This window comes from Anabrus simplex, chromosome 7 (assembly GCF_040414725.1).
Source record: "Anabrus simplex isolate iqAnaSimp1 chromosome 7, ASM4041472v1, whole genome shotgun sequence".
Lineage (NCBI taxonomy): Eukaryota > Metazoa > Arthropoda > Insecta > Orthoptera > Tettigoniidae > Anabrus > Anabrus simplex.
The window spans coordinates 72,730,085-72,749,238 of record NC_090271.1 but is presented as its reverse complement, the minus strand read 5'-3'; the positions used below and the strand labels follow the sequence as shown (position 1 = coordinate 72,749,238).

The window sequence follows — 19,154 nt, the reverse complement described above, 5'->3', positions numbered from 1 at the left end:
GGGAATTGGAAAGAGAATTTAAGGGAAAGAGACCAGTTGGAAGACCGAGAAGAAGGTGGATTGTTCAGATTTTGAAGGACATTAGAGAAGCTGGATTGGATGTGGCGGAAATAATGGAGCAGGAAAAGTGGAAGGACAGAAAGGAGTGGAGGAGGCTTGTTAACCACACCCGGGTGACTGGAGTGGGACATTGATGATGATGATATAAGCCTATATCGTGTAACAGCTGCGCTTGGTCTTTTGGTGTTCTCCCCCATTCTAACCGTGAGTTTGTGATTCCTCTTTAGGAACCCACTAATCCATTCTACCCCACAGTTGTTACCCGCAAACCTTTTCTCAACATTACCAGCATGATTCAAATGGCTCAGGTTGATATTATGCATATTGTTACTTCTCAGCAGGAAAACCTCATCTAGCACATAGCAGCATCCCTTTGACAAGAGTGTTTTCCTCCTCCCTGGTTAATACTGTCGGTGCACCCACCTTGTGTGAATATCTATTCTTTAATTTATCATTAAGTGTTGTGTATGGTATAGCACACTGTTCACATGCTTTCCGGATACTCAGTTTACCCTGATGGACAGCTTTTACTGCACTCTTTAAGGAGATAGGGTTATATCTACACCTTGCTTCAGGTCCGAGTTTCTTCACATTTCCTCACCAGGATTGGTATTACCCCACAACAAGACAACTTCATTTATAAACAGCTGTAAATTTGAAGCAGTATAATTTAGAAACTAGCGCAAAAGCTTTATATGATACCAAATGGTCGTTGATAGGATTACAGTATCAATTTACAGATTGTGTTTGGTATGTGATGTTCTGAAACTTAAGTTTCTGATGACAACGATGATTTAATTAATTCACTTCTTTAACACCTCACCTAGTGAATTGTAGACAAAGAACTGTACACATTCTTAGCACTCATTCAGCTAGCCTATAATGTTCCCTTTGTTTATACGCCACACTGTGGATTCATTGCTGTCACAGTTTCGTGGGAAGACTGAATGATCGATGCTGCCCAGTTGTATCTGTATTGCCCCACGTTATGGTACATCAGGAAGCAGGCTTTCTTCTCCTTCTGCTGGCTGCTGAGAGTCAGGATGATTCCTGAAGAATCCTGTTTTCAAGAAACAGTTTGAGATGGTACTCTGCTTTACAGCCTTCCAAAGACTTCACATTGAAGTGAAGCGCATCCAAGATTGAAACCTTAAATGATGATGGGTCCTTTCCAACATCCATAAGGAATCAAATACGCTGCACCAGGCTCTTCCTATACAGTAGAGTGTGTGACACCCTAAATCCCTGCTTTGTTATGGAGTTACCAGGCAGAAATTATAACTGAAATTCCTCAAATAAACATCCATGGGATGTGCAGGGCTGTTGTCGATGAAAGGAAGGATCTTGCTGTTTTGTGCACCCATTTTTGCATCCATAGCAGCCAACTGCTGTCGAAAAAGATCTGAGGCCATTCAAGTTTTAAGGTTGGCATTATAGACAGTTGATAATGATTGTACATGCTTGAAGCAACGAGGTGTTTTAAGTTTTCCTATCACAAAGGGGTGGAGCTTCTCAGAGCTGTCAGGATTGGCTCCACTGCGAGCCTCATTTTGCTGTGTTTCCCACCAAGGCATTTATCCCCTTTGAATGTCAAAATCTTGCTGGAAAACACACCCAAAAAAACAGTCCAGTTTCTTCTAGGTTAAAATGCTCCTGGATTTGTATTTGTCAGGTCCTGCAGTCTTCCATTGATCCACTATTCCACAGTTTCATGACAAACTGCATTTGTTTCCCCACAAACAGTTTTATAGGTTATGTTATACCTTTTCCTAAATCTGTCGATCCGGCCATTGGACGCTTTGAAATTTACAATGCCTTCAATGTTTGCCACATTACATGCCTTTTCCCTTAACCCATATGCACCCACCTGCCCTGTGCGCTGACATTGCTAGGAATCCGCCAACTTTTTAGTATGCAACCTTGGTGTTGAAAGTTTCGGTTAAAACAGTATAGTGGGTGATCGACTTCATATATTATCACAGGACCTGCTTTATATTATTGAGAAATTCCACTCTATTGTTCATGACACAAAAAACAGAACAATACAGAAATATAACACATAAAATATCCCTTTGAAAACTTAAATTTTTCATTATCTTGCCTTAGGAAGTTCTTTAGTGTGTGGTATGGCCTTAATTAAACGACTCGAGCCTAACATTTGCCTGATTTGGAAATAATGGGAAACCATTCACGAGGCAGCGAATGATGAGATTCAAACCTACTATCTCCCAAATACGAACTTACAGCTGTATGTCTCACTCGGTATATTATTATTATTATTATTGTTATTATTATTAAGATTCAGTCTGAGGATCAGTGGGAAAGTGTTCGCATCCAGGTATGAAGATCGTAGGTTCAAATCCGGCAGTTGTAATCGGATCTTGAAGCGCGGGAGAAAGTCCATTCGGAATTCCATGTCGTACGATATTACTACATGAAAGATCTCTGGTGTTACATTTCGTGTTCATTAATGCACAGGTTCACTAATAACTTCTTCCTCACTATCACTGCTGAAATCAGAGCCTAAAACATCAAGTAAGCTTTGAATTGCACTATAACTGAGCATATAATACCAATATAAATGGTCTGTTATTGGACATTATAAATTTTCCAGCTAACTCATTCCTGGTTGCCAGCGTTTCGCTCCCGTGTGCTAGGTTGGGCTCATCAGTTGGTACCTAGCACACCTACCAAGACGCTGGCTAGTGCATACCGTGGAGGCCACTGCGTAGGCTACTTAGAGCCACCAGCAGTGCCAGTGCACTATGAGAAACTTTATCTCATTACCAAAAATTGATGCCTGCTTGGCCATCAGATGATACAGATGTTGAATCCCATAGGGAATCTGAAATATTTGTCCCGAATGCGTAAATTTATAATACCAATAAAATTGGTCCATTATTGGACATAATAAATTTTTCTCCAGGGAATGAGTTAGCTGGAAAATTTATAATGTCCAATAACGGACCATTTATGTTGGTATTATAAATTTACTCATTCGGGACAAATATTTCAGATTCCCTATGGGAATCACCATCTGTATCATTACTGAGCAGAACGCGCGAGCTAGCAACTTTCTCCCCAGCCATCTTGTCAACAACAGAATACTGATTTCTCGATCAATATTTTAATCAATTCTCTTTGCCAAAGAGGCATATCAGAGCACTCTGGTGATACTTTGAGACACCAAGAACAGATTTCAAGTAGAAATGTTTCCAAAAAAGGCCAACAGATGTCACAAACTTCTCCAATATGCGACCTTGCACCCCGGCGTATCAGGCCGCTTGTGGAGTCCTGGCACAGCCGCTCGAGCGCATATGAGTCTGCTTATGGGTACGTAGGAGTTAAGAGCACACCATCAGTTGGAATGCCTGCGACTCTTGAAGTTTCAGACCAACATCTTAGTAATTTTCTTTTCCAATTCCTCGTATTTGGAGCACAATGCATATTTGTTTTTTTTGTATTTTTGCTCTCATTTTGAAGCACTTGATGTTTTTCCTTTATTATCCAGAAAAGCAAACACCGGCAAGAAAGCAATGACAAAGAAGGATTAACAACTATATATGAACATAAACAACGCTATAACGGGATTGCAGCAAATGACTTTGGCTGCTCGACTCTGACACCGAATAAAAATAAATGCGACAAATCAGAAACAATAACTTTAACAGCTGTTTACTCAAAGCATTTTAGGTTAGTTGCTACACTGTTATTTCGAGTTTTCCCCCTCACAAACAGCCTGATGTGGCGTAAATGGCAGTAGCATAAAATGTTGCAGACGTAAATTTGATGATTTTAATACACTGTAAAGATGGGAATTCTGAGGAGACCAATAAAAAAAATGTTGTAAATGATGGGGAAAATGTTCTACATGGGAATGTAAAAGTGGGGTGATACTGTATAGCATTCAGTAGGAGTTTTCTTTCTTGTATTGCTCCTCGTTTGGACTTTGCTTTTGATTGGTTGTTTTATTTTACCGTACTGTCCCGGTATATGAAATTATGTTCTTCCAGCCTTATTCTCTTGTCCTTTCTTCTGTGTGAACTGACATCACCACTTTTTTGGAATGGCTTATTTTTACATTGAGTTCTTTGAACTTCTTATTCCAGATGTTTAACTTCTACTACTTTTCAGCTTGTGTGTTCTCCCATACTACCACACATCTGTGAAGACAAGGGGTTTCGACTTTATCTTTGGATACTTTTAATAGTCTTCATTATTATGTACATCTTAGTGAAATTAACAGCAAACCTTTTGTAAGGGAAGCTATTGGAAGAATGACAAGTAAAACGTTTCATTGTAATTTCAGCTGCAGAGTTGCTCTCGAGCTAGCCCCCCAGCATGGCTGAAGAAAGCCTGTATTCAGCTTCTGATCCACTGCCTTATGAGGCCGAGGGGAGTGAGTGCCCTGGTGCGGGCAATCTGTGATTCAAGTCATGACTCTGGCAAAGACTGGACCAAACTGGAGACTGTGGTAAATCTCATTACCACAGTCCATACATCTAACCCTGACCAGTATAACAAGAACATTTGTACTCAGGTAGGGCAGGGCTTATCATGAGTTCCTAAGTGTTGTTGTTGTTGTTGTTGTTGTTTACTACTCTCATTGTATGTTTTATTTCAGATCATGGAGATTCTGTTGATGGGTGAGAATACTTACACACAGCTACAAGTCCAGGTTGCAGTGAAGTGCATTGAGGTGCTTTACAAGCGAGATCCTCTTCTTGTGACCCACTTTGTAGCAGATGTACTCATGAGTTCTCTCCGTAACTGTTGTTATTTGCCCAACAAGCAGGATGCAGACTCGGGCTCTATTATTGTGTCAGAAGAGGAACTGTCATTGTGTATCATCAATATGCATAGGCTGTTTGTAGGACTCAATGGCAAGGAGCCTGCTCTTCCATCCGTTTTGTTCCTGGCCGTCACACCAGTGTTGTTCAACCTTTATTATAAAATTTGTAATAGTGTGTCACACCTCAAGATCAAAGTTGAAGATTTATTGATGAAATTCCTCAGCAGTTTACAACCTGATATTATGGGCTATGCTTTCAAAACATTTCTCTTTGGTGACATGACTCAGGGAATGTTGACTATGAGTGACAAGGTTGAGTTTGTGTTTGGAGAGAGTGGTGGTGTTCAAGCCCAATTGAGGAAGGAAATGGATCCTCCTCCTCTGTCAAGGCTACAGAATTCAGAAGAGGCAGGTAGTTGTTTGTTACAATTGTTGAAGGCTGGCGATAAAGATGGAACTGTAACTACCAACCTCTTTATGACTCTCCTACATGTTCTCTGTGGAGATCCTAAAGAAGGGGAAGCAAAACAAATGTCGAGTGATGAACTCTTAGAGCTGGAGGAAGAACCAACTATCGCAGGATGTAAACTGCGACACTTCGTGTCTGTGAAGCTGCTCAGTGCACTCTCAGAGAGCCCCTACGTTGTTGAACGCATCAACTCGGACCCTAACTATCTCATGGATTATTTTCTCTATGTCCTAGAGAGAGACTTCAAGTTTCTGTCTGGTCATAATATGGATGTTAGTCGGGGGGGAGAGGTGATGCAGAACCTCATCATGGTAGTGATGACTCTGGGTGCTGCTCTCAATGATCCTGGTCTAAAAGGTAAGCCTATTGACTGGAAGAAATTTGAGGGCATATTGGAGCCCCTGAAAATGATCCGTGACAACGTGGCTCATGAGGAACTGCAGATGTTGGCCAGTCAGGTGTACAACACCATTGTGACGCGAGGCTTGATTCGTGAGAGTACTGTTGGAGAAGAGGAGAAGAAGAAGCCTGTTAAAAGTAAGAAGAGGGAAAAAAAGAAAAAAGGTGGTGCTACACCTGTAGTGAGTGAAGACTATCCTATGGAGGATGAAGAACTGAACAAAACTGTTAAGGAGTATTTCAAGGATTTGAACCCATATAAACAAGCTGTACTGGATGTGTGTGATCCACTTGTTCCTGTCCATGGTCATGGCCTTGTTGAATTGGCCAGGCTCATCATGAGTGGTGATGAGGAAGCAAAAGCGAACAAAAATCTTATTTTTAAGATTTTTCAGGTAAGCTAATTTAAAGTCTATAAATTCCTTAAGGTAATTACAAAGTAAGGCAGATTACTGTCAAATATGAAGGTAACCAATTAGGTAGGGAGAATGATACTAAGTCACTCTTCCACTCCTCTCTCCCTCGACTTCCTTATCCAGTTAAGTTCCCTTTCAACTGTTGTTCAAGATTCATGCATTAGGGCTCTAATTACTAGATACCAGAGATCCTATTGGTTTTTACATGATAATAATTTTAAAAATATTAATAGATTTCAAGGCCAAGGAAAGCAAATGGGAAGGGAGAGAGATTAATGTGGTCCATCCCTAATTACTTACAGATCCAACTCTTCTCACATTTCTACTTAAAACCCATAGGGTGTGTTCCACTTATCATTGCATACTAGTGTATACTACAGAGTGGATGAAAAGTTCTACAACATCATTCTTTTATCTTTTTCAAAAGAAACATTTGCATGATAATTATGCAGGTAATACTCGGATTCCTGCTGATGGCAAATAACAACGCACATGGCTTGTCAATAATAATTCGAAGTGGAGGAAAGACATGTTGCTACAGTATGGGTCTACGGGTGGCCATGTACTGGCAAATGCTTGAGGGACATCATGGACGATTTTCGGGCTCCTGTTTTTGTAAGGCACCATCGATGAGAGGTAATTTGTTGAAGTGTGTGGGGAAGCTTTCAGCACTGGAGCTGTTAAACTTGCAACAAAGTGGGAGACCTTCAGCTCAACAGGAAACTGTAGCTGCCATCACTCTGTCTCTGGCGAGATTGGGTATGAAATTGGTAAGGAAACATTGAAAGTTCTAGATCAACTATCGCAACCATGTGAAAAGGACGACTTGAAATTGAAACCTTTCCAGCCTGCGACTGTGAATTATTAGATAAGGATTCGGGCAAGCACCAGACAGAATGTTCTTTGTTATTACAAACATTTCCAACACTGGCAAGGCGGAAGGACATCCCCTTTATTGACAGATGTCCCATTTACTGCTATTCAAGAAGATAAAGATGTTGATTCCCATAGGGAACCTGAAATATTTGTTCTGAATGAGAAAATTTATAATACCAATATAGTTGGTCCATTATTGGACATTACAAATTTTCCAGCTTACTCATTCCTGGTATGCACGGTATGCTAGAGCCATGTGTCTTGGTAGGTGTGCTTTTTACCTGCTGATGAGCCCAACTTAGCACACTGGGGCGAAATGCTGGCAACCAAGAATGAGTTAGCTGGAAAATTTGTAACGTCCAATAACGGACCAACTATATTGGTATTACGTTGTTCAAGAAATTGGATCATCTTCGGGGTTGCAGAAAATCCCCACGTTTATAAAGAAATGGAACATAATCCTCCACATGTGATGTAGGGATGCTTTAATTCAGACCATCTGTTTTTCCCTTATTCCTTTAATGGACCGGTAAATCAAGTGTCCGATCTCGGCATTTTGAATAACTGATTACATACTCAGCTGCAAGTGGCTGGTATTCTCAACACTGCCTGGCTGCAACAAGATGGTGTGCTTACACACTTTACAGTTGCCATCTGTTATTGGCTCAATGAAACATTTCCACTTTATTGGATTGAATGTGGAGATGAAAACCACCTGCACTGTTGCCTTGGTCCCCACACAGCCCAGACTGCACCACTCCAGATAATGCATTGTGGAGCTTCATTAAGGAGAAGGTATGGCAGTGCCGATATATTTCGAATGACGACTTACTGATGCTTATGATGCTCCACAAAATGCATTTGGGCAGGTGTACTGGGACTTTCTGGCCACTCTGTATTTTAAGGAGCTGGTACTCTACCATGTACAGAACTTGATAATTCGAAATCGGTTAATTCCAAGAAGGTCTCCTTCCCGGAAATGTGAGGTACGGTTTTGCATGTTATTTGGTTGTTTAATTCGAAATATGGATAATTCGTATTTTGAAGTACAATGTCGGCCCTATTACCGAAATTCAGACTTTTAATTCGAAACTGCCTTTATATTTTAAAACAATAGTATGTTACAGAGTAATTTAAATCCAAAATTTATCCGCGTCATGATAAAACGCGTTTCGGAACGTGGAGGAGTAGCTTTCCGCACTTCCACTCACTTAGGTGTGTGTACAGTGTGCTTCATAATTGTTAAGTTCAATGAAATCTGAATTCTTTTGAATTCACCCTTTTAAGGAACGCCGTAATATCGCGCAGCAGGCAGTGTGCGGAAGAACAGAATCCGCGAACACTGGCGGTGCCGACAGTTGACGAAAAAGCATGGCTCATATAATCAATTCGTAGGCACCGAACAATATTGTCATTGCCGATGAAACTGCATTGCTTTCTTTTAATGCCGAGCCCAAACGGTCTTATGGTTTTAAAGGAGAAAGTGCCAGCCAGGGAATCGTACAAGGGTGGGGCTCGTACTGTGTTGCAATGCACACAAAATCAAGAAACTTTATCCCCTCGTCTTAGGAAAGTTTGATAAGCCACAATGTTTTAAGGGCGTCAGGCACTTTCCGTACAAGTATGAGGCATCTCAAAATGCAAACAGTACAGTAATTAAAAAAATAATGCTTTTGCACAGGGGAACCAGCATAATTTATCCTCGTCTTTGAATTGTGATTTTTTTTTTTTTCCTTTCGTTGCTTGAGGTTATGTTTGTCAGTGCTTTATCCAAGTGCATTATTTGAACATTGTAAATGCACCTTGTTGGATACATTTTGGAAATAGTTTTTTCCATGGCATTTGAAAGGTTTCAACTGTGAATTCAGGTGATTGCATGCATTAATGGGTCTTAGAATACTTTGTGATGCGGCAAGTTTGTGCATTTCTGAAGTACGAGAGAAGTGCCATGGCGGGAAATCGTATAAGGATAGAGTCATAAGAAAGTTCGATTAGCCACAATGTTTTAAGGGCATTGGGTACTTTCTGTGTAAGTACAAGGCATCTAAGATGCATACAGTACAGTAATCCAATGAATAAAGCACTTGCACATGAGAGCCAGCATAGATTTCTCCTCGCCTTTGAATAGTGCTTTTTTTGTTTTCTTTCTTTCGTTGTGTGAGGTTATGTTCGTCAGTGAGTTATCCAAGTGCATTATTTGAATACTGTAAATGCACCCTCTTGTATACATTTTGGAAATACAGTAGTGTTTTTTTCCATGGCATTTGAAAGGTTTAAATCTGTGAATCAAGGTTAACTGCCTGCAGTAACGGGCTTAGAATATTTTGTAATGTGGCAAGGGTTGGCACTTCTGAATTAGGAATTGGCGGTTAATTCAAAATCACGTAATTCGAAGTCCGATGTTTTAGTCCCAACGACTTGGAATTAACGAGGTTTTACTGTACTTTGGGGGAATATGATTGAAGAACTAGATAAACCGCTTGACATTGCACAGTATCTCTGAATTTTATTTTTCTTCTAATCGGCAAACTCGTATTTGTGATGCCTGCCCCTTTTGTGTCATCTTCTGTTCATTTGTTCGTTACGTTACACAAATTTTCAGATGACCTCGAGCTGTAAGACATGTTTATGTCATATATATAAGACCACTGTGTTTGTTATGAACTGATATAGTAATCAAACCTAGCATGAAACTGGTTATGCAGTGTAAATAGGAACACACATTTATGAGATGTATAATGTTGCCACATTATTTGTTATTAGTAAACTTCAGTACCAGAATATACATACTTATAATTTTGCAACAGAAGTTGGCACTATAAGATCACCCTTTTTCCTTCTTAGAAATATTGTTTCTATTTCAATTTTTTTTTGACTACTGTTGTAGTGTGGGCTATGGCATGCATTTTGTATGTGTGGAGTTTATAGTCTAAAGTTAAATGAGCCCGAAGTGACAGTTATCCTACTTGAGCTGGGACTGATTACAGGAGAATCATTGATGTGGAAAGCTGCATGCATAGGCACTATGGCAGGATTGCATATAGCATCTGCATGGTGCCTTGAAGCTCTGTGGCAGAAACTGCAGCCCTTAATAAACAGCTCAAATGTTTTTTAAAATCGACATAACCGCCTTTGCCGCTGGGGCATTAAGTTCCTAGAACAAGGAAGCCAGCAATCTCACTTTAGTGATTGAGAAGAAATTGCATGTTGTAACGGCAGAGCAATGGAATATATTTAGGGCAAAGTGCTGGAATCACCAATCGGCTTGATAGCATTTTGGGGATGATGACAGATTTCTTGTCTGTGGATAATGCATTTTTTCTGTAATGTGTAATGTTTCCATTGTATTCTTGAAAAAACAGAAACTTTCCATTTGGAAAAAGCTAATGATCATGTATTTTAGGAAATGAAACTCAACGTTATATCAAGGAGAATGAATACTCTATACATCAAAGGAGCTTAACTTGTAGCCACAGCATCTTCAACAACCAAGGCGTACGGTAATGACTAATGTAAAATAAGTGAGTTATTCCACCTTTTCAATACAAATTAAATAGTGTTTATTAAATAAACATTTAATGGGACTAGTTTTGACCTATTTAAAGGTCATCTTCAGCTGTATCGCGTGTAGAACAAAGTATTTGAAACACAATTGTTTTAAAGATGGTCTTAAAACCTATAAGTTTGACACTATGAAAAATTGTTTATAGAATTTCCTGAAAACACATTTGTTGTAAGAAATTAGTTCACTTGGCAATGGGAATATACAAGAAGAAGAAGAAGAAGAAGTCTTAAAATATTCTTCCTAGTGTTCAAGAAAGTACATACAATTCAAAATTCACAGTCTTGATGAGATGTGGAAATGGGCATATATGCATAGTGTTGTTGTGGTAGAGGAGAAGTAGTCTTATGATATTCTTCTTATCACTGCAATGCGTAGATACACTCTAAAATCATTCGTAATCTTGATGAGATGTAGAATTGAGCACATATGCAAAGTATCGCCTTAGTATATGTACTCTATGTACTACGAAAAAGCACTGAAAGGGGGATACACAGAAGTAGTACAGGGACACAAGGTACAAATCTTCACGCCAGAGTGATCAGTCCCGGCGACTTCCTACTTGACAAACAGAACCGGATCAACATATAAGGGATATAACAAGTATAGGAGGAACAAACACAAGTGGGATAGATTCTAAAGGGAAGATATCAAACCATGGTGGAGCCATGAAGCGCTACCAATACAAGGAGAATTATGGAGCGACAACGAAGAAATGAAACGACAAGCTATGCATGACCGGCGTCTGTAAAACAATTGAAAGAAGATCGAGGACCTAATTATTGGGAATATTCAACGGAATATCAAAGTGACTGCAGACAAATGGATCTATGAAAAAACGCTATGACGGAAAGCAACCTATTTTTTCTGCGTCGTATTCGTAGCAGGGATCTTACTAAACGATAAAGCTTAGCTTGGTCAAGAAAGCGATTAATTACATTAATGATAGACGTAGACAGTTGATATAGCAAACATGATATACTGGTTGGAAACGGAATGTGTAATTTTTGCAAAATTTTTTGCGAGGGACATCAAAAAATTTACAGCGAAAAAAATATTTGCATCACTCGCATCTTCACCACACAGACACGTAGCGGATGTTTGGAGATGAAATGTGTGTTTATATTGTAGCGTGAGTGCGTGATTAAATCTTAATCGGATAGTATTTGTTATGTCGATGGGTATAATGTCCTGTGAAATACAGAGGTTTAGTGCGTACAGAGGATTGAATTTCATGATAATATCGTCCCTTGTGTTTGGAAGTGGATTGCCAAAGATCATTCCGCTGCGTATTACTGTCTTGTTTAAGTAAGGTTAGTAAATCACTAGACGGGTGGGTGATATAAATTACTACATCTGTACCTAAGGCCTCTTCTTTTGCCAATTGATGTACAGTAGTATTACCGAAAATACCTTTATGCCGAGGGATCCAAACTAATGTAATATATTACCCAGCCATTTTCAAGTCATAAATTAATTTTTTAACATTATAAACATACTAAATGAGAGATGTATTAAAAGAAGTTAATGACTGGAGGGCGCTTATAGTGTCAGTGTAAATAGTAAACTTTTTGTGATGGGAATCCTTAAGAAATAAGAGAGCCTACCAAATAGCAAAAATTTCTGCTTTAAAAATAGACAGTGTCGATGGTAATGACAATTTATGCGAGATTGCAAGTTGGGGAATGTAAAAGGCAGATCCTACTCCTGTCCTAGTTTTAGATCCATCAGTATAAATGTCAAGTCCAATATCCAAATTGGATAATCGAAGACGCTTAATAGTTACCAAGGCATTTTGATGCATAGTTATACCATTATTGAAGCAATTTATACAAGGGATAGTGATTTGTGGTTTGTAATATATCTAGTGGAAAAGCTAGATGGGGTAGGGTGATACTTTGAATAACCGAATTTCTATAGGGCAAAATTTGCTTATATGCCGTAACCAAGGCGGGCTGTGACGTAGTTCGCTTGATATGTCGTTGGAAATATTCATATAAGAGCTGGATTTTGGGGATGATCACACTTCGTGCCATGGATATTTTCCTTTAGAAAGTATTTTTTTGCTAATAATAATCTTCGTATATGCAATGGTTGCTCGCCAGCTTCTACTAGTAACGCATTTGTTGGAGTTGTTTTTAGGGCACCCAGACAAGGGCGGAGGGCACTGTATTGGATGAGATCAAAGGTTCGTAGCTGAGTCCTGGAAGAAGTGTCAAAAAATGAGCACCGTAATCTAATCATGCTCGAACCGTAGCTTTATAGAATGATAAAGCGACAACTTGGTCAACTCCCCATTGCCGCCTAACGACTGATTTAAGAATATTGACAAAATTATTTTTGTTGTTTTAGCTTTTGAAAATGAGATTTCCAAGATAATTTATGTTCAATAAGTATGCCTAAATAACGATGAACGTTGGGAATAGGGATTGCAAGTGAATCCATCATAACAAGGGAGGTATCATACCATCTGTGATGTGTAAAGATCATGGCTGATCATTTTTCAGGGGAAAGTTGAAAACCATTATATATTATCCAACATTATGGGCAACCTGAGTAGGCCTACTTCGGCCTGGAATGAAGGCGTTTTGGTATTTAGGTAAAAGATTATGAGACGATTTAAAAGTATTTTCAAAAAGACTTTTCGAAGACAGGATCCCAGAACAATGCCTCGATAATTGCGTGAAGTCATGGGATGAATGTTAGTTTTTTGGATTGGGAGTAAGAAAAAGTCATACCATTCCGGAGGGTCAGAGTTGTAAGCAATACATTATTGAAAAAGGCAATAAGAATTTGTTTAGCTGGTGAGGGCAGGGCACGTATCGTGGAGTAAGTGATGTAATCGGGTCCAGGGGACGTAGATTTTTTCTTGTTAATACAAAATTCCAGTTCCCTTAAATGGATGGGCTGCATTAATGTGCTAAAATGAGGACTATGTCTGATTAATTAATGGGGAGGCTGGGAGAACGGTATCTGGCGTTAACTGATTATAAAATTCCTGGAGTGTTTCTTGATCCATAATAGCCGCTCCATTGTTATGATTGACATTAGTCAATGATTTTATGGCCTGCCATATAACCTTGGAATTTGTAGTCGCTGTTAAGTCGGAAATGAAAGGTCCATGCTTCTCTTCGTTTATTATTAAAAATTTGTCTCATGGTGGCAGTATGCTTTTTAAGAGTGAAATAATTTTGTGGTGTTAAGGCACGACGATATACCTTAAAAAGATGCTTTCTCATCATATGCAATTGGTGGCATTGATTATCCCACCAATGTATTTTAGCTACAGTATGAACAAATTTAGGGATAGTCACTAATAAAGGATGAAACGTATCTAAATATTGTTTTATTAGGGCCATTAATTGGAGATATGTTAGCAGGGCAGCATGAGATGCATGTGGGGTCAAAATATAATTATGAAAAGTGTTGGTTAAAATTTTTAAGTGTTCGATGGGAGGATTTGTACGTTTGACACACCTGAATCCGGTTTGGTTTACTGACTCCAACTGTGAGAAAGATCGGGAAATGGTCACTCGGGTGTGTGTCCTTGATGATTTGCCAAGTCATTTTATGAGCTAATGATATACTACACAAGGATAAGTCTACTGCACTTGGAGAAGCTCCCGGAGCAGTTAACCTAGTGGGTGACCCATCATTCAAAATTAATAATTGATGCTTGTAGGCAGCATGAATTATGTTGTTACCCTTAGAGGAGTTGAAGTCGCAACCCCAGGAGGTATGGTGAGAATTTAAGTCGCCTGCTATGATTAAAAATGGATATTCTGCAGATTGGTGAAGAAGTGTAGTCTACTGTAGTCTGGTTATATAAAAGTCAGGTGGACAATATCTATTGACTAAACACACATTTAAAAAGTTGACAGTGAGGACATACAAATTGGGAATATTATGATGGACTGGAGCTAGCTGATATGACAAATTAGAGGCAAGCAAAATGGCTACATCAAGCGATTCCAACTGAGGTGCTCACACGGCCCCGGCAGCAGCCCCGGTGCAGTGCTCTAGCACCGTTGATGTGGTGGGGGAAGGAGGGGAAGTGGCAGAGGCAGAACCACAGGTCGTCAAGTCAGCGCGCAGCTTATGAAAACAATATTATTTATGATAGTTCTGTGAACACACAAACACACAATTTATTCTGTACATACATTGCGTTTGCCTTAATGTACATTTAGCGTTTAAGTCGATTGTTGACATTGTTTTTCGGCAACTAATTTACCAATATTGGGTACAATCGATTTGGCAGTAGAAATTCTAATTACAGCCTCTAACTCAGCATCAGACAGAGAAGTTCTAGTTCTCCATTTATTTAAATTCAGAACTGTAAACCTCTGTTCGCATGCATACATTATACGGAACATCATCATCATCATCATCATCATCATCATCATCATCAGTTTTCCACTCCAGTTGCCTGGGTGTTGTTTACGAGCTCTCTCCACTTCTGTCTGTCCATGTACCACTCTTCTCTCAAGACGACATCCCAGCTGATTCCTCTTGTTCCTATGTCCTCTTTCACTTGGTCCAGCCACCTCTTCCTAGGTCTTCCTACTGGTCGTTTTCCGGCCACGACTGTGTGTAGCCATTGTTTTGCTGTCCTTCCATCGTCCATTCGTTTGACATGGCCAAACCATTTCAAACGGGCCCTTGTCACTTTTTCATTCAGGGATGGGTACACACCAGCTTGCTCCCTTATTCTTTCATTCCTTACCCTGTCCCTTTTTGTCTTCTGTACCATAGTTCGTAGGAACTTCATTTCTGCGGCTTGTAATTTGCTGTCCACTTGTTGGGTTGTTGTGCAGGTTTCTAGGCCATATGTTATTATGGGGGTGAAGTATGATTGGAATAGAATCTGCTTTGATCTTAAGGGAACTTGTTCGTTCCAGAGGAGGTTCCGAACTTGATGGTAAAACTGAGCTGATTTTTTAATGCGGTTGTTAATCTCATGCTGTATTCTGTTATCACTTGAAATGATGCACCCAAGATATTTATATTGGTCTACTGTTTCCAGTTGTGTACCTTCCAGCATTATTTTTCCTTCTTCTGCCTGTTGACAGACATAGTAACAGTTTTCGATTTATTTATTGTTAATCCGTGTGCTTTCAAATGTTCATTCCAGGTGTTCAGCCTCTCTTGGACTTCCTTCTCTGTATTTCCCCAAATTACTACATCATCTGCAAATGCAAATGCATTGATGTCCATATTGTTCTTCTGCTTAATTTCTTTCATGACTTCATTCATGACAGTGATAAAAAGTAATGGTGAAATGGTACTGCCTTGTTGCACTCTTTTAGTGGTTTGGAACCAATCAGAATTACCGTTTCCTATCTGTACGCAACTGCAGCAGTCTTCGTAAAGCATTTTAACTTTCTGGATAAGCCCTTTGGGTACATTCTTCTTTCTTAAACATTCCCATATAGTCTTCCTTGGAACACTATCAAATGCTTTTTCGAGATCCAACAACACTAGTGTTAAGTCTTTGCCCTTCTCCCAGTGCTTTTCTAACAGTATTCTAAGTGCAAATATGAGATCGGTAGTTGATCGGTGTTCTCTGAATCCATATTGTTCTTCCTGTAGTTGTGGTTCTATTATTTTCCTTAGCCTTTTTTCAAGTATTTTCTCAAGTATTTTCAAACCATGAGACAATAAAGTGATCTCTCTATAATTGCTACATTTCTTCCGGCTTCCTTTTGTGAAGAGAGGTATTATTATTCACTTTTCCAATCCTCTGGGACTTTCCTATCCTTCCATATTGCATTAATTACTCTATGAAGCCACTGTATTCCTATTGCACCAGTTGCTTTGATCATACCTGCACTGACTTCATCAAATCCTGTAGATCTTTCTTTGGGCATACTATTAAGGGCCGTCTCTACTTCCTTCCATGTTGGCGGACTCTCTTGGTCAGGCTCATCATTGCAGCTTAAACTGACCTGCGTGGTTACATCATTGGAGTCTTTCCCAGTACTGTTGTATAAATTATCAAAATAGGATTTCATGATCTTCCTTATTTCTGTCTCCTCCCTAACTATGTTACCATCTGGTTCCTCTATTGCTGTTATGTATTCATTGTCTCTTCTTATATTTCGTATTGTTCGGTAAAGTAGTTTAGAATTAGCTTTGCTGTCTTGCTCTAGTTTATCTGTGAAATCAGTCCAAGCTTTCTGTTTTTCTTCGGCCACAATTTTCTTTACTTGTAACTTCTGATCTCTGTGTTTCTGCTGCAGTTCGTTTACTCGAGATTCGTTCCTTTGACTTCCTTTTTGCATTTCTTTGTCTCTGGCTTTCCTGGTTTCATTTTTCACTTTCACAGCAATCTTCACCCGATCGTTCCACCAAGGAGTTTCTTTTCCCTTCATTTTGCTATTAGTTTTACCACAAACTTCTAATGCAGCTCCGACAATGCTTTCTTTGAATCTAGTCCACTCGATGTTGCCTTCTTGTAATGCATCTGATGGTAATTTATTGGTCACTTTTTTTGTGTATTCAACTTGTTTCTCTGTCTTCTTTAGCTCCCATGTCTTAATTTTTGGTTTCCTGTATTTCTGAGGTCTATAAATTTCAATGTGCTTTATTGTTGCGAGGAGAAGTCTGTGGTCACTGTCCAGGCTTTCACTTGGTATAACTCTGACATCACATATGGTCTTTCCTGCTTCATTGTCAGATATAATCTATCAGAGTTTTAGTATCTCCATTCCAACTGTATCTTGTTAGTTTATGACTTAGCTGCTTCTGAAACCAACTGTTGTTTATTCTCAAGCCATTCCTTACACATAGATCTAGAAGACTTTCTCCTTCTGGGTTCCTGTCTCCATAACCATGTGGACCTAGTACATCTTCATATCCACGCCTGTCTGATCCAACTTGAGCATTTAGATCTCCCATTATTATATTTTCCTCTCTTTCTATAGCTTCTTCTAAATCAGTTCGGAATTGTTCTTTTTCCTCTTCGTTACAGCCAGTCTGTGGGGCATACACCTGGACTACTGTCAGCACACTCTTGTTAAGAGAGATGTTCAACTTAATAATTCTTTCATTAACATATATTACCTCACTGATGACATCAATGTCCTCTCTTAATATAAAACCAACACCATTTTTGGCTTCTGTTTTATTTCCATTCCAATGTAGTTTGTATCCTTTTCTTAGCTTTTTTGTTCCTCTTCCCTTCCACTTTGCCTCACTCAGGCCAAGAATACAGAGGTTCCTCCTTTCCATCATATCTATCAGCTCCTCGCTTCTGCCAGTCAGGGTCAGGATATTTAATGTTCCAATTCTGTGTTTAGGACTCTTTCTTTTGGGCTTCTTCTCAGAACATCGTACTTGAACATCAGCCTTACGGTCATCATACGTTGCAGATGTTTGAGAAGACGTGTCTATCCGGTATTTTCTTTGCGTTCCGAGGCTCGTTTTGTAGTTCAAAGCAATCGATATAACCCTTCAGTTGACTTGCTAAGCCTAACACTGCTGGGGATTTTCTGTCAGGGGTATTCTCCCTTAGCCTTTGGCAGTCCCCTACCTCACTGCAAGGCAGCAGCTGATGAATTTGTGTCATTTCCTACACAAGGGTCTCATCAAACCTTCTAGGGGAAAACTCCTCCACCCGTAGCTGTTGGTCTTCCCCTAGTTTGTTGGGTTTGGTGTCGGCCGCCCAACCCTCGGCCAGACAGTCGCAGGTAGTACCGTCTACTGTCGGATACGGTAAATTCTTGTGGATGAATACCTTTGTAAAAGGAAATTAAATCACCGCTTTAGTTGTAGTACCTGTCCTTTAGGATTGCGTCACACTGTAGTCTTATCAGGTCTGTTTGGAAATATGATGGTGATTTTTCAAAATGCGCTGAAAATGGGGTCATAAATATTTCAAATTGAGGTGACATATCATTCATTTCTTTGAATCGGGCACTGAATTCAGAGTGAAAAATCTGTAACAATGTCTAATAGTCTCCAAGATTTTCATAAGTAGACAAATGTAATGATTTTATGAAGGAAAATTGTCAAAATTTCCAGCTTCAAGCTGACTTTTCAATAACAAACTCTGCATTTTGAAAGCCTTAATTTTATCACACATGGTGCTAATCAATTTGTTTCTTCCTTGCAATGAAATATTTAAATCAATCAAATAAGACGTTACGTCTGCCAAGAAAGCGAGGTCATCTACCCATTGTTCATTCCGCAAAGTTGATAAGGAGAACCTTTCATCTCCATGAACAGAGCAATTGCTTCAGTTATTACAAAGAAGGTTGCTAGCACTTCGCACAATACAATAAAAGGGAATGACGCTACATTTTGCCTCGAGATCTTTTAAAATTTCTTTGAACTGCTGATGGTTCAAACATTGCTTTCTGCAGAAATTTATACATTTTGACACAGTATGCATAACAGGTTTAAAGTTGCAAAAGTTCTTTGCTCATAATTGTTTTTGATGTAAAACACAATGTACCGGTACCGATAATATTGGAGGTAATCCAGCATCGCTCACCTTCGTTTTGATGAGGCCTGTAAAACCTTGCCCACCCGACTACTTCGCTGGTGCTCCTTCATTAGCGACATTAGACAGATTTC

The 19,154-nt window shown here is 39.4% G+C and overlaps 1 protein-coding gene across 1 annotated transcript in view; it reads left to right on the top strand.

The window, feature by feature from the left end:
* The window catches only part of Tango6 (transport and golgi organization 6), a 198,186-nt gene that overhangs the window by 69,679 nt on the left and 109,353 nt on the right, over positions 1–19,154 (top strand). Inside the window, exons 5-6 of the mRNA XM_067151139.2 lie at positions 4,370–4,600; positions 4,685–6,115. Coding sequence (XP_067007240.2) covers positions 4,370–4,600; positions 4,685–6,115 — 1,662 coding nt within the window. The remainder of the gene's footprint in view (positions 1–4,369; positions 4,601–4,684; positions 6,116–19,154) is intronic.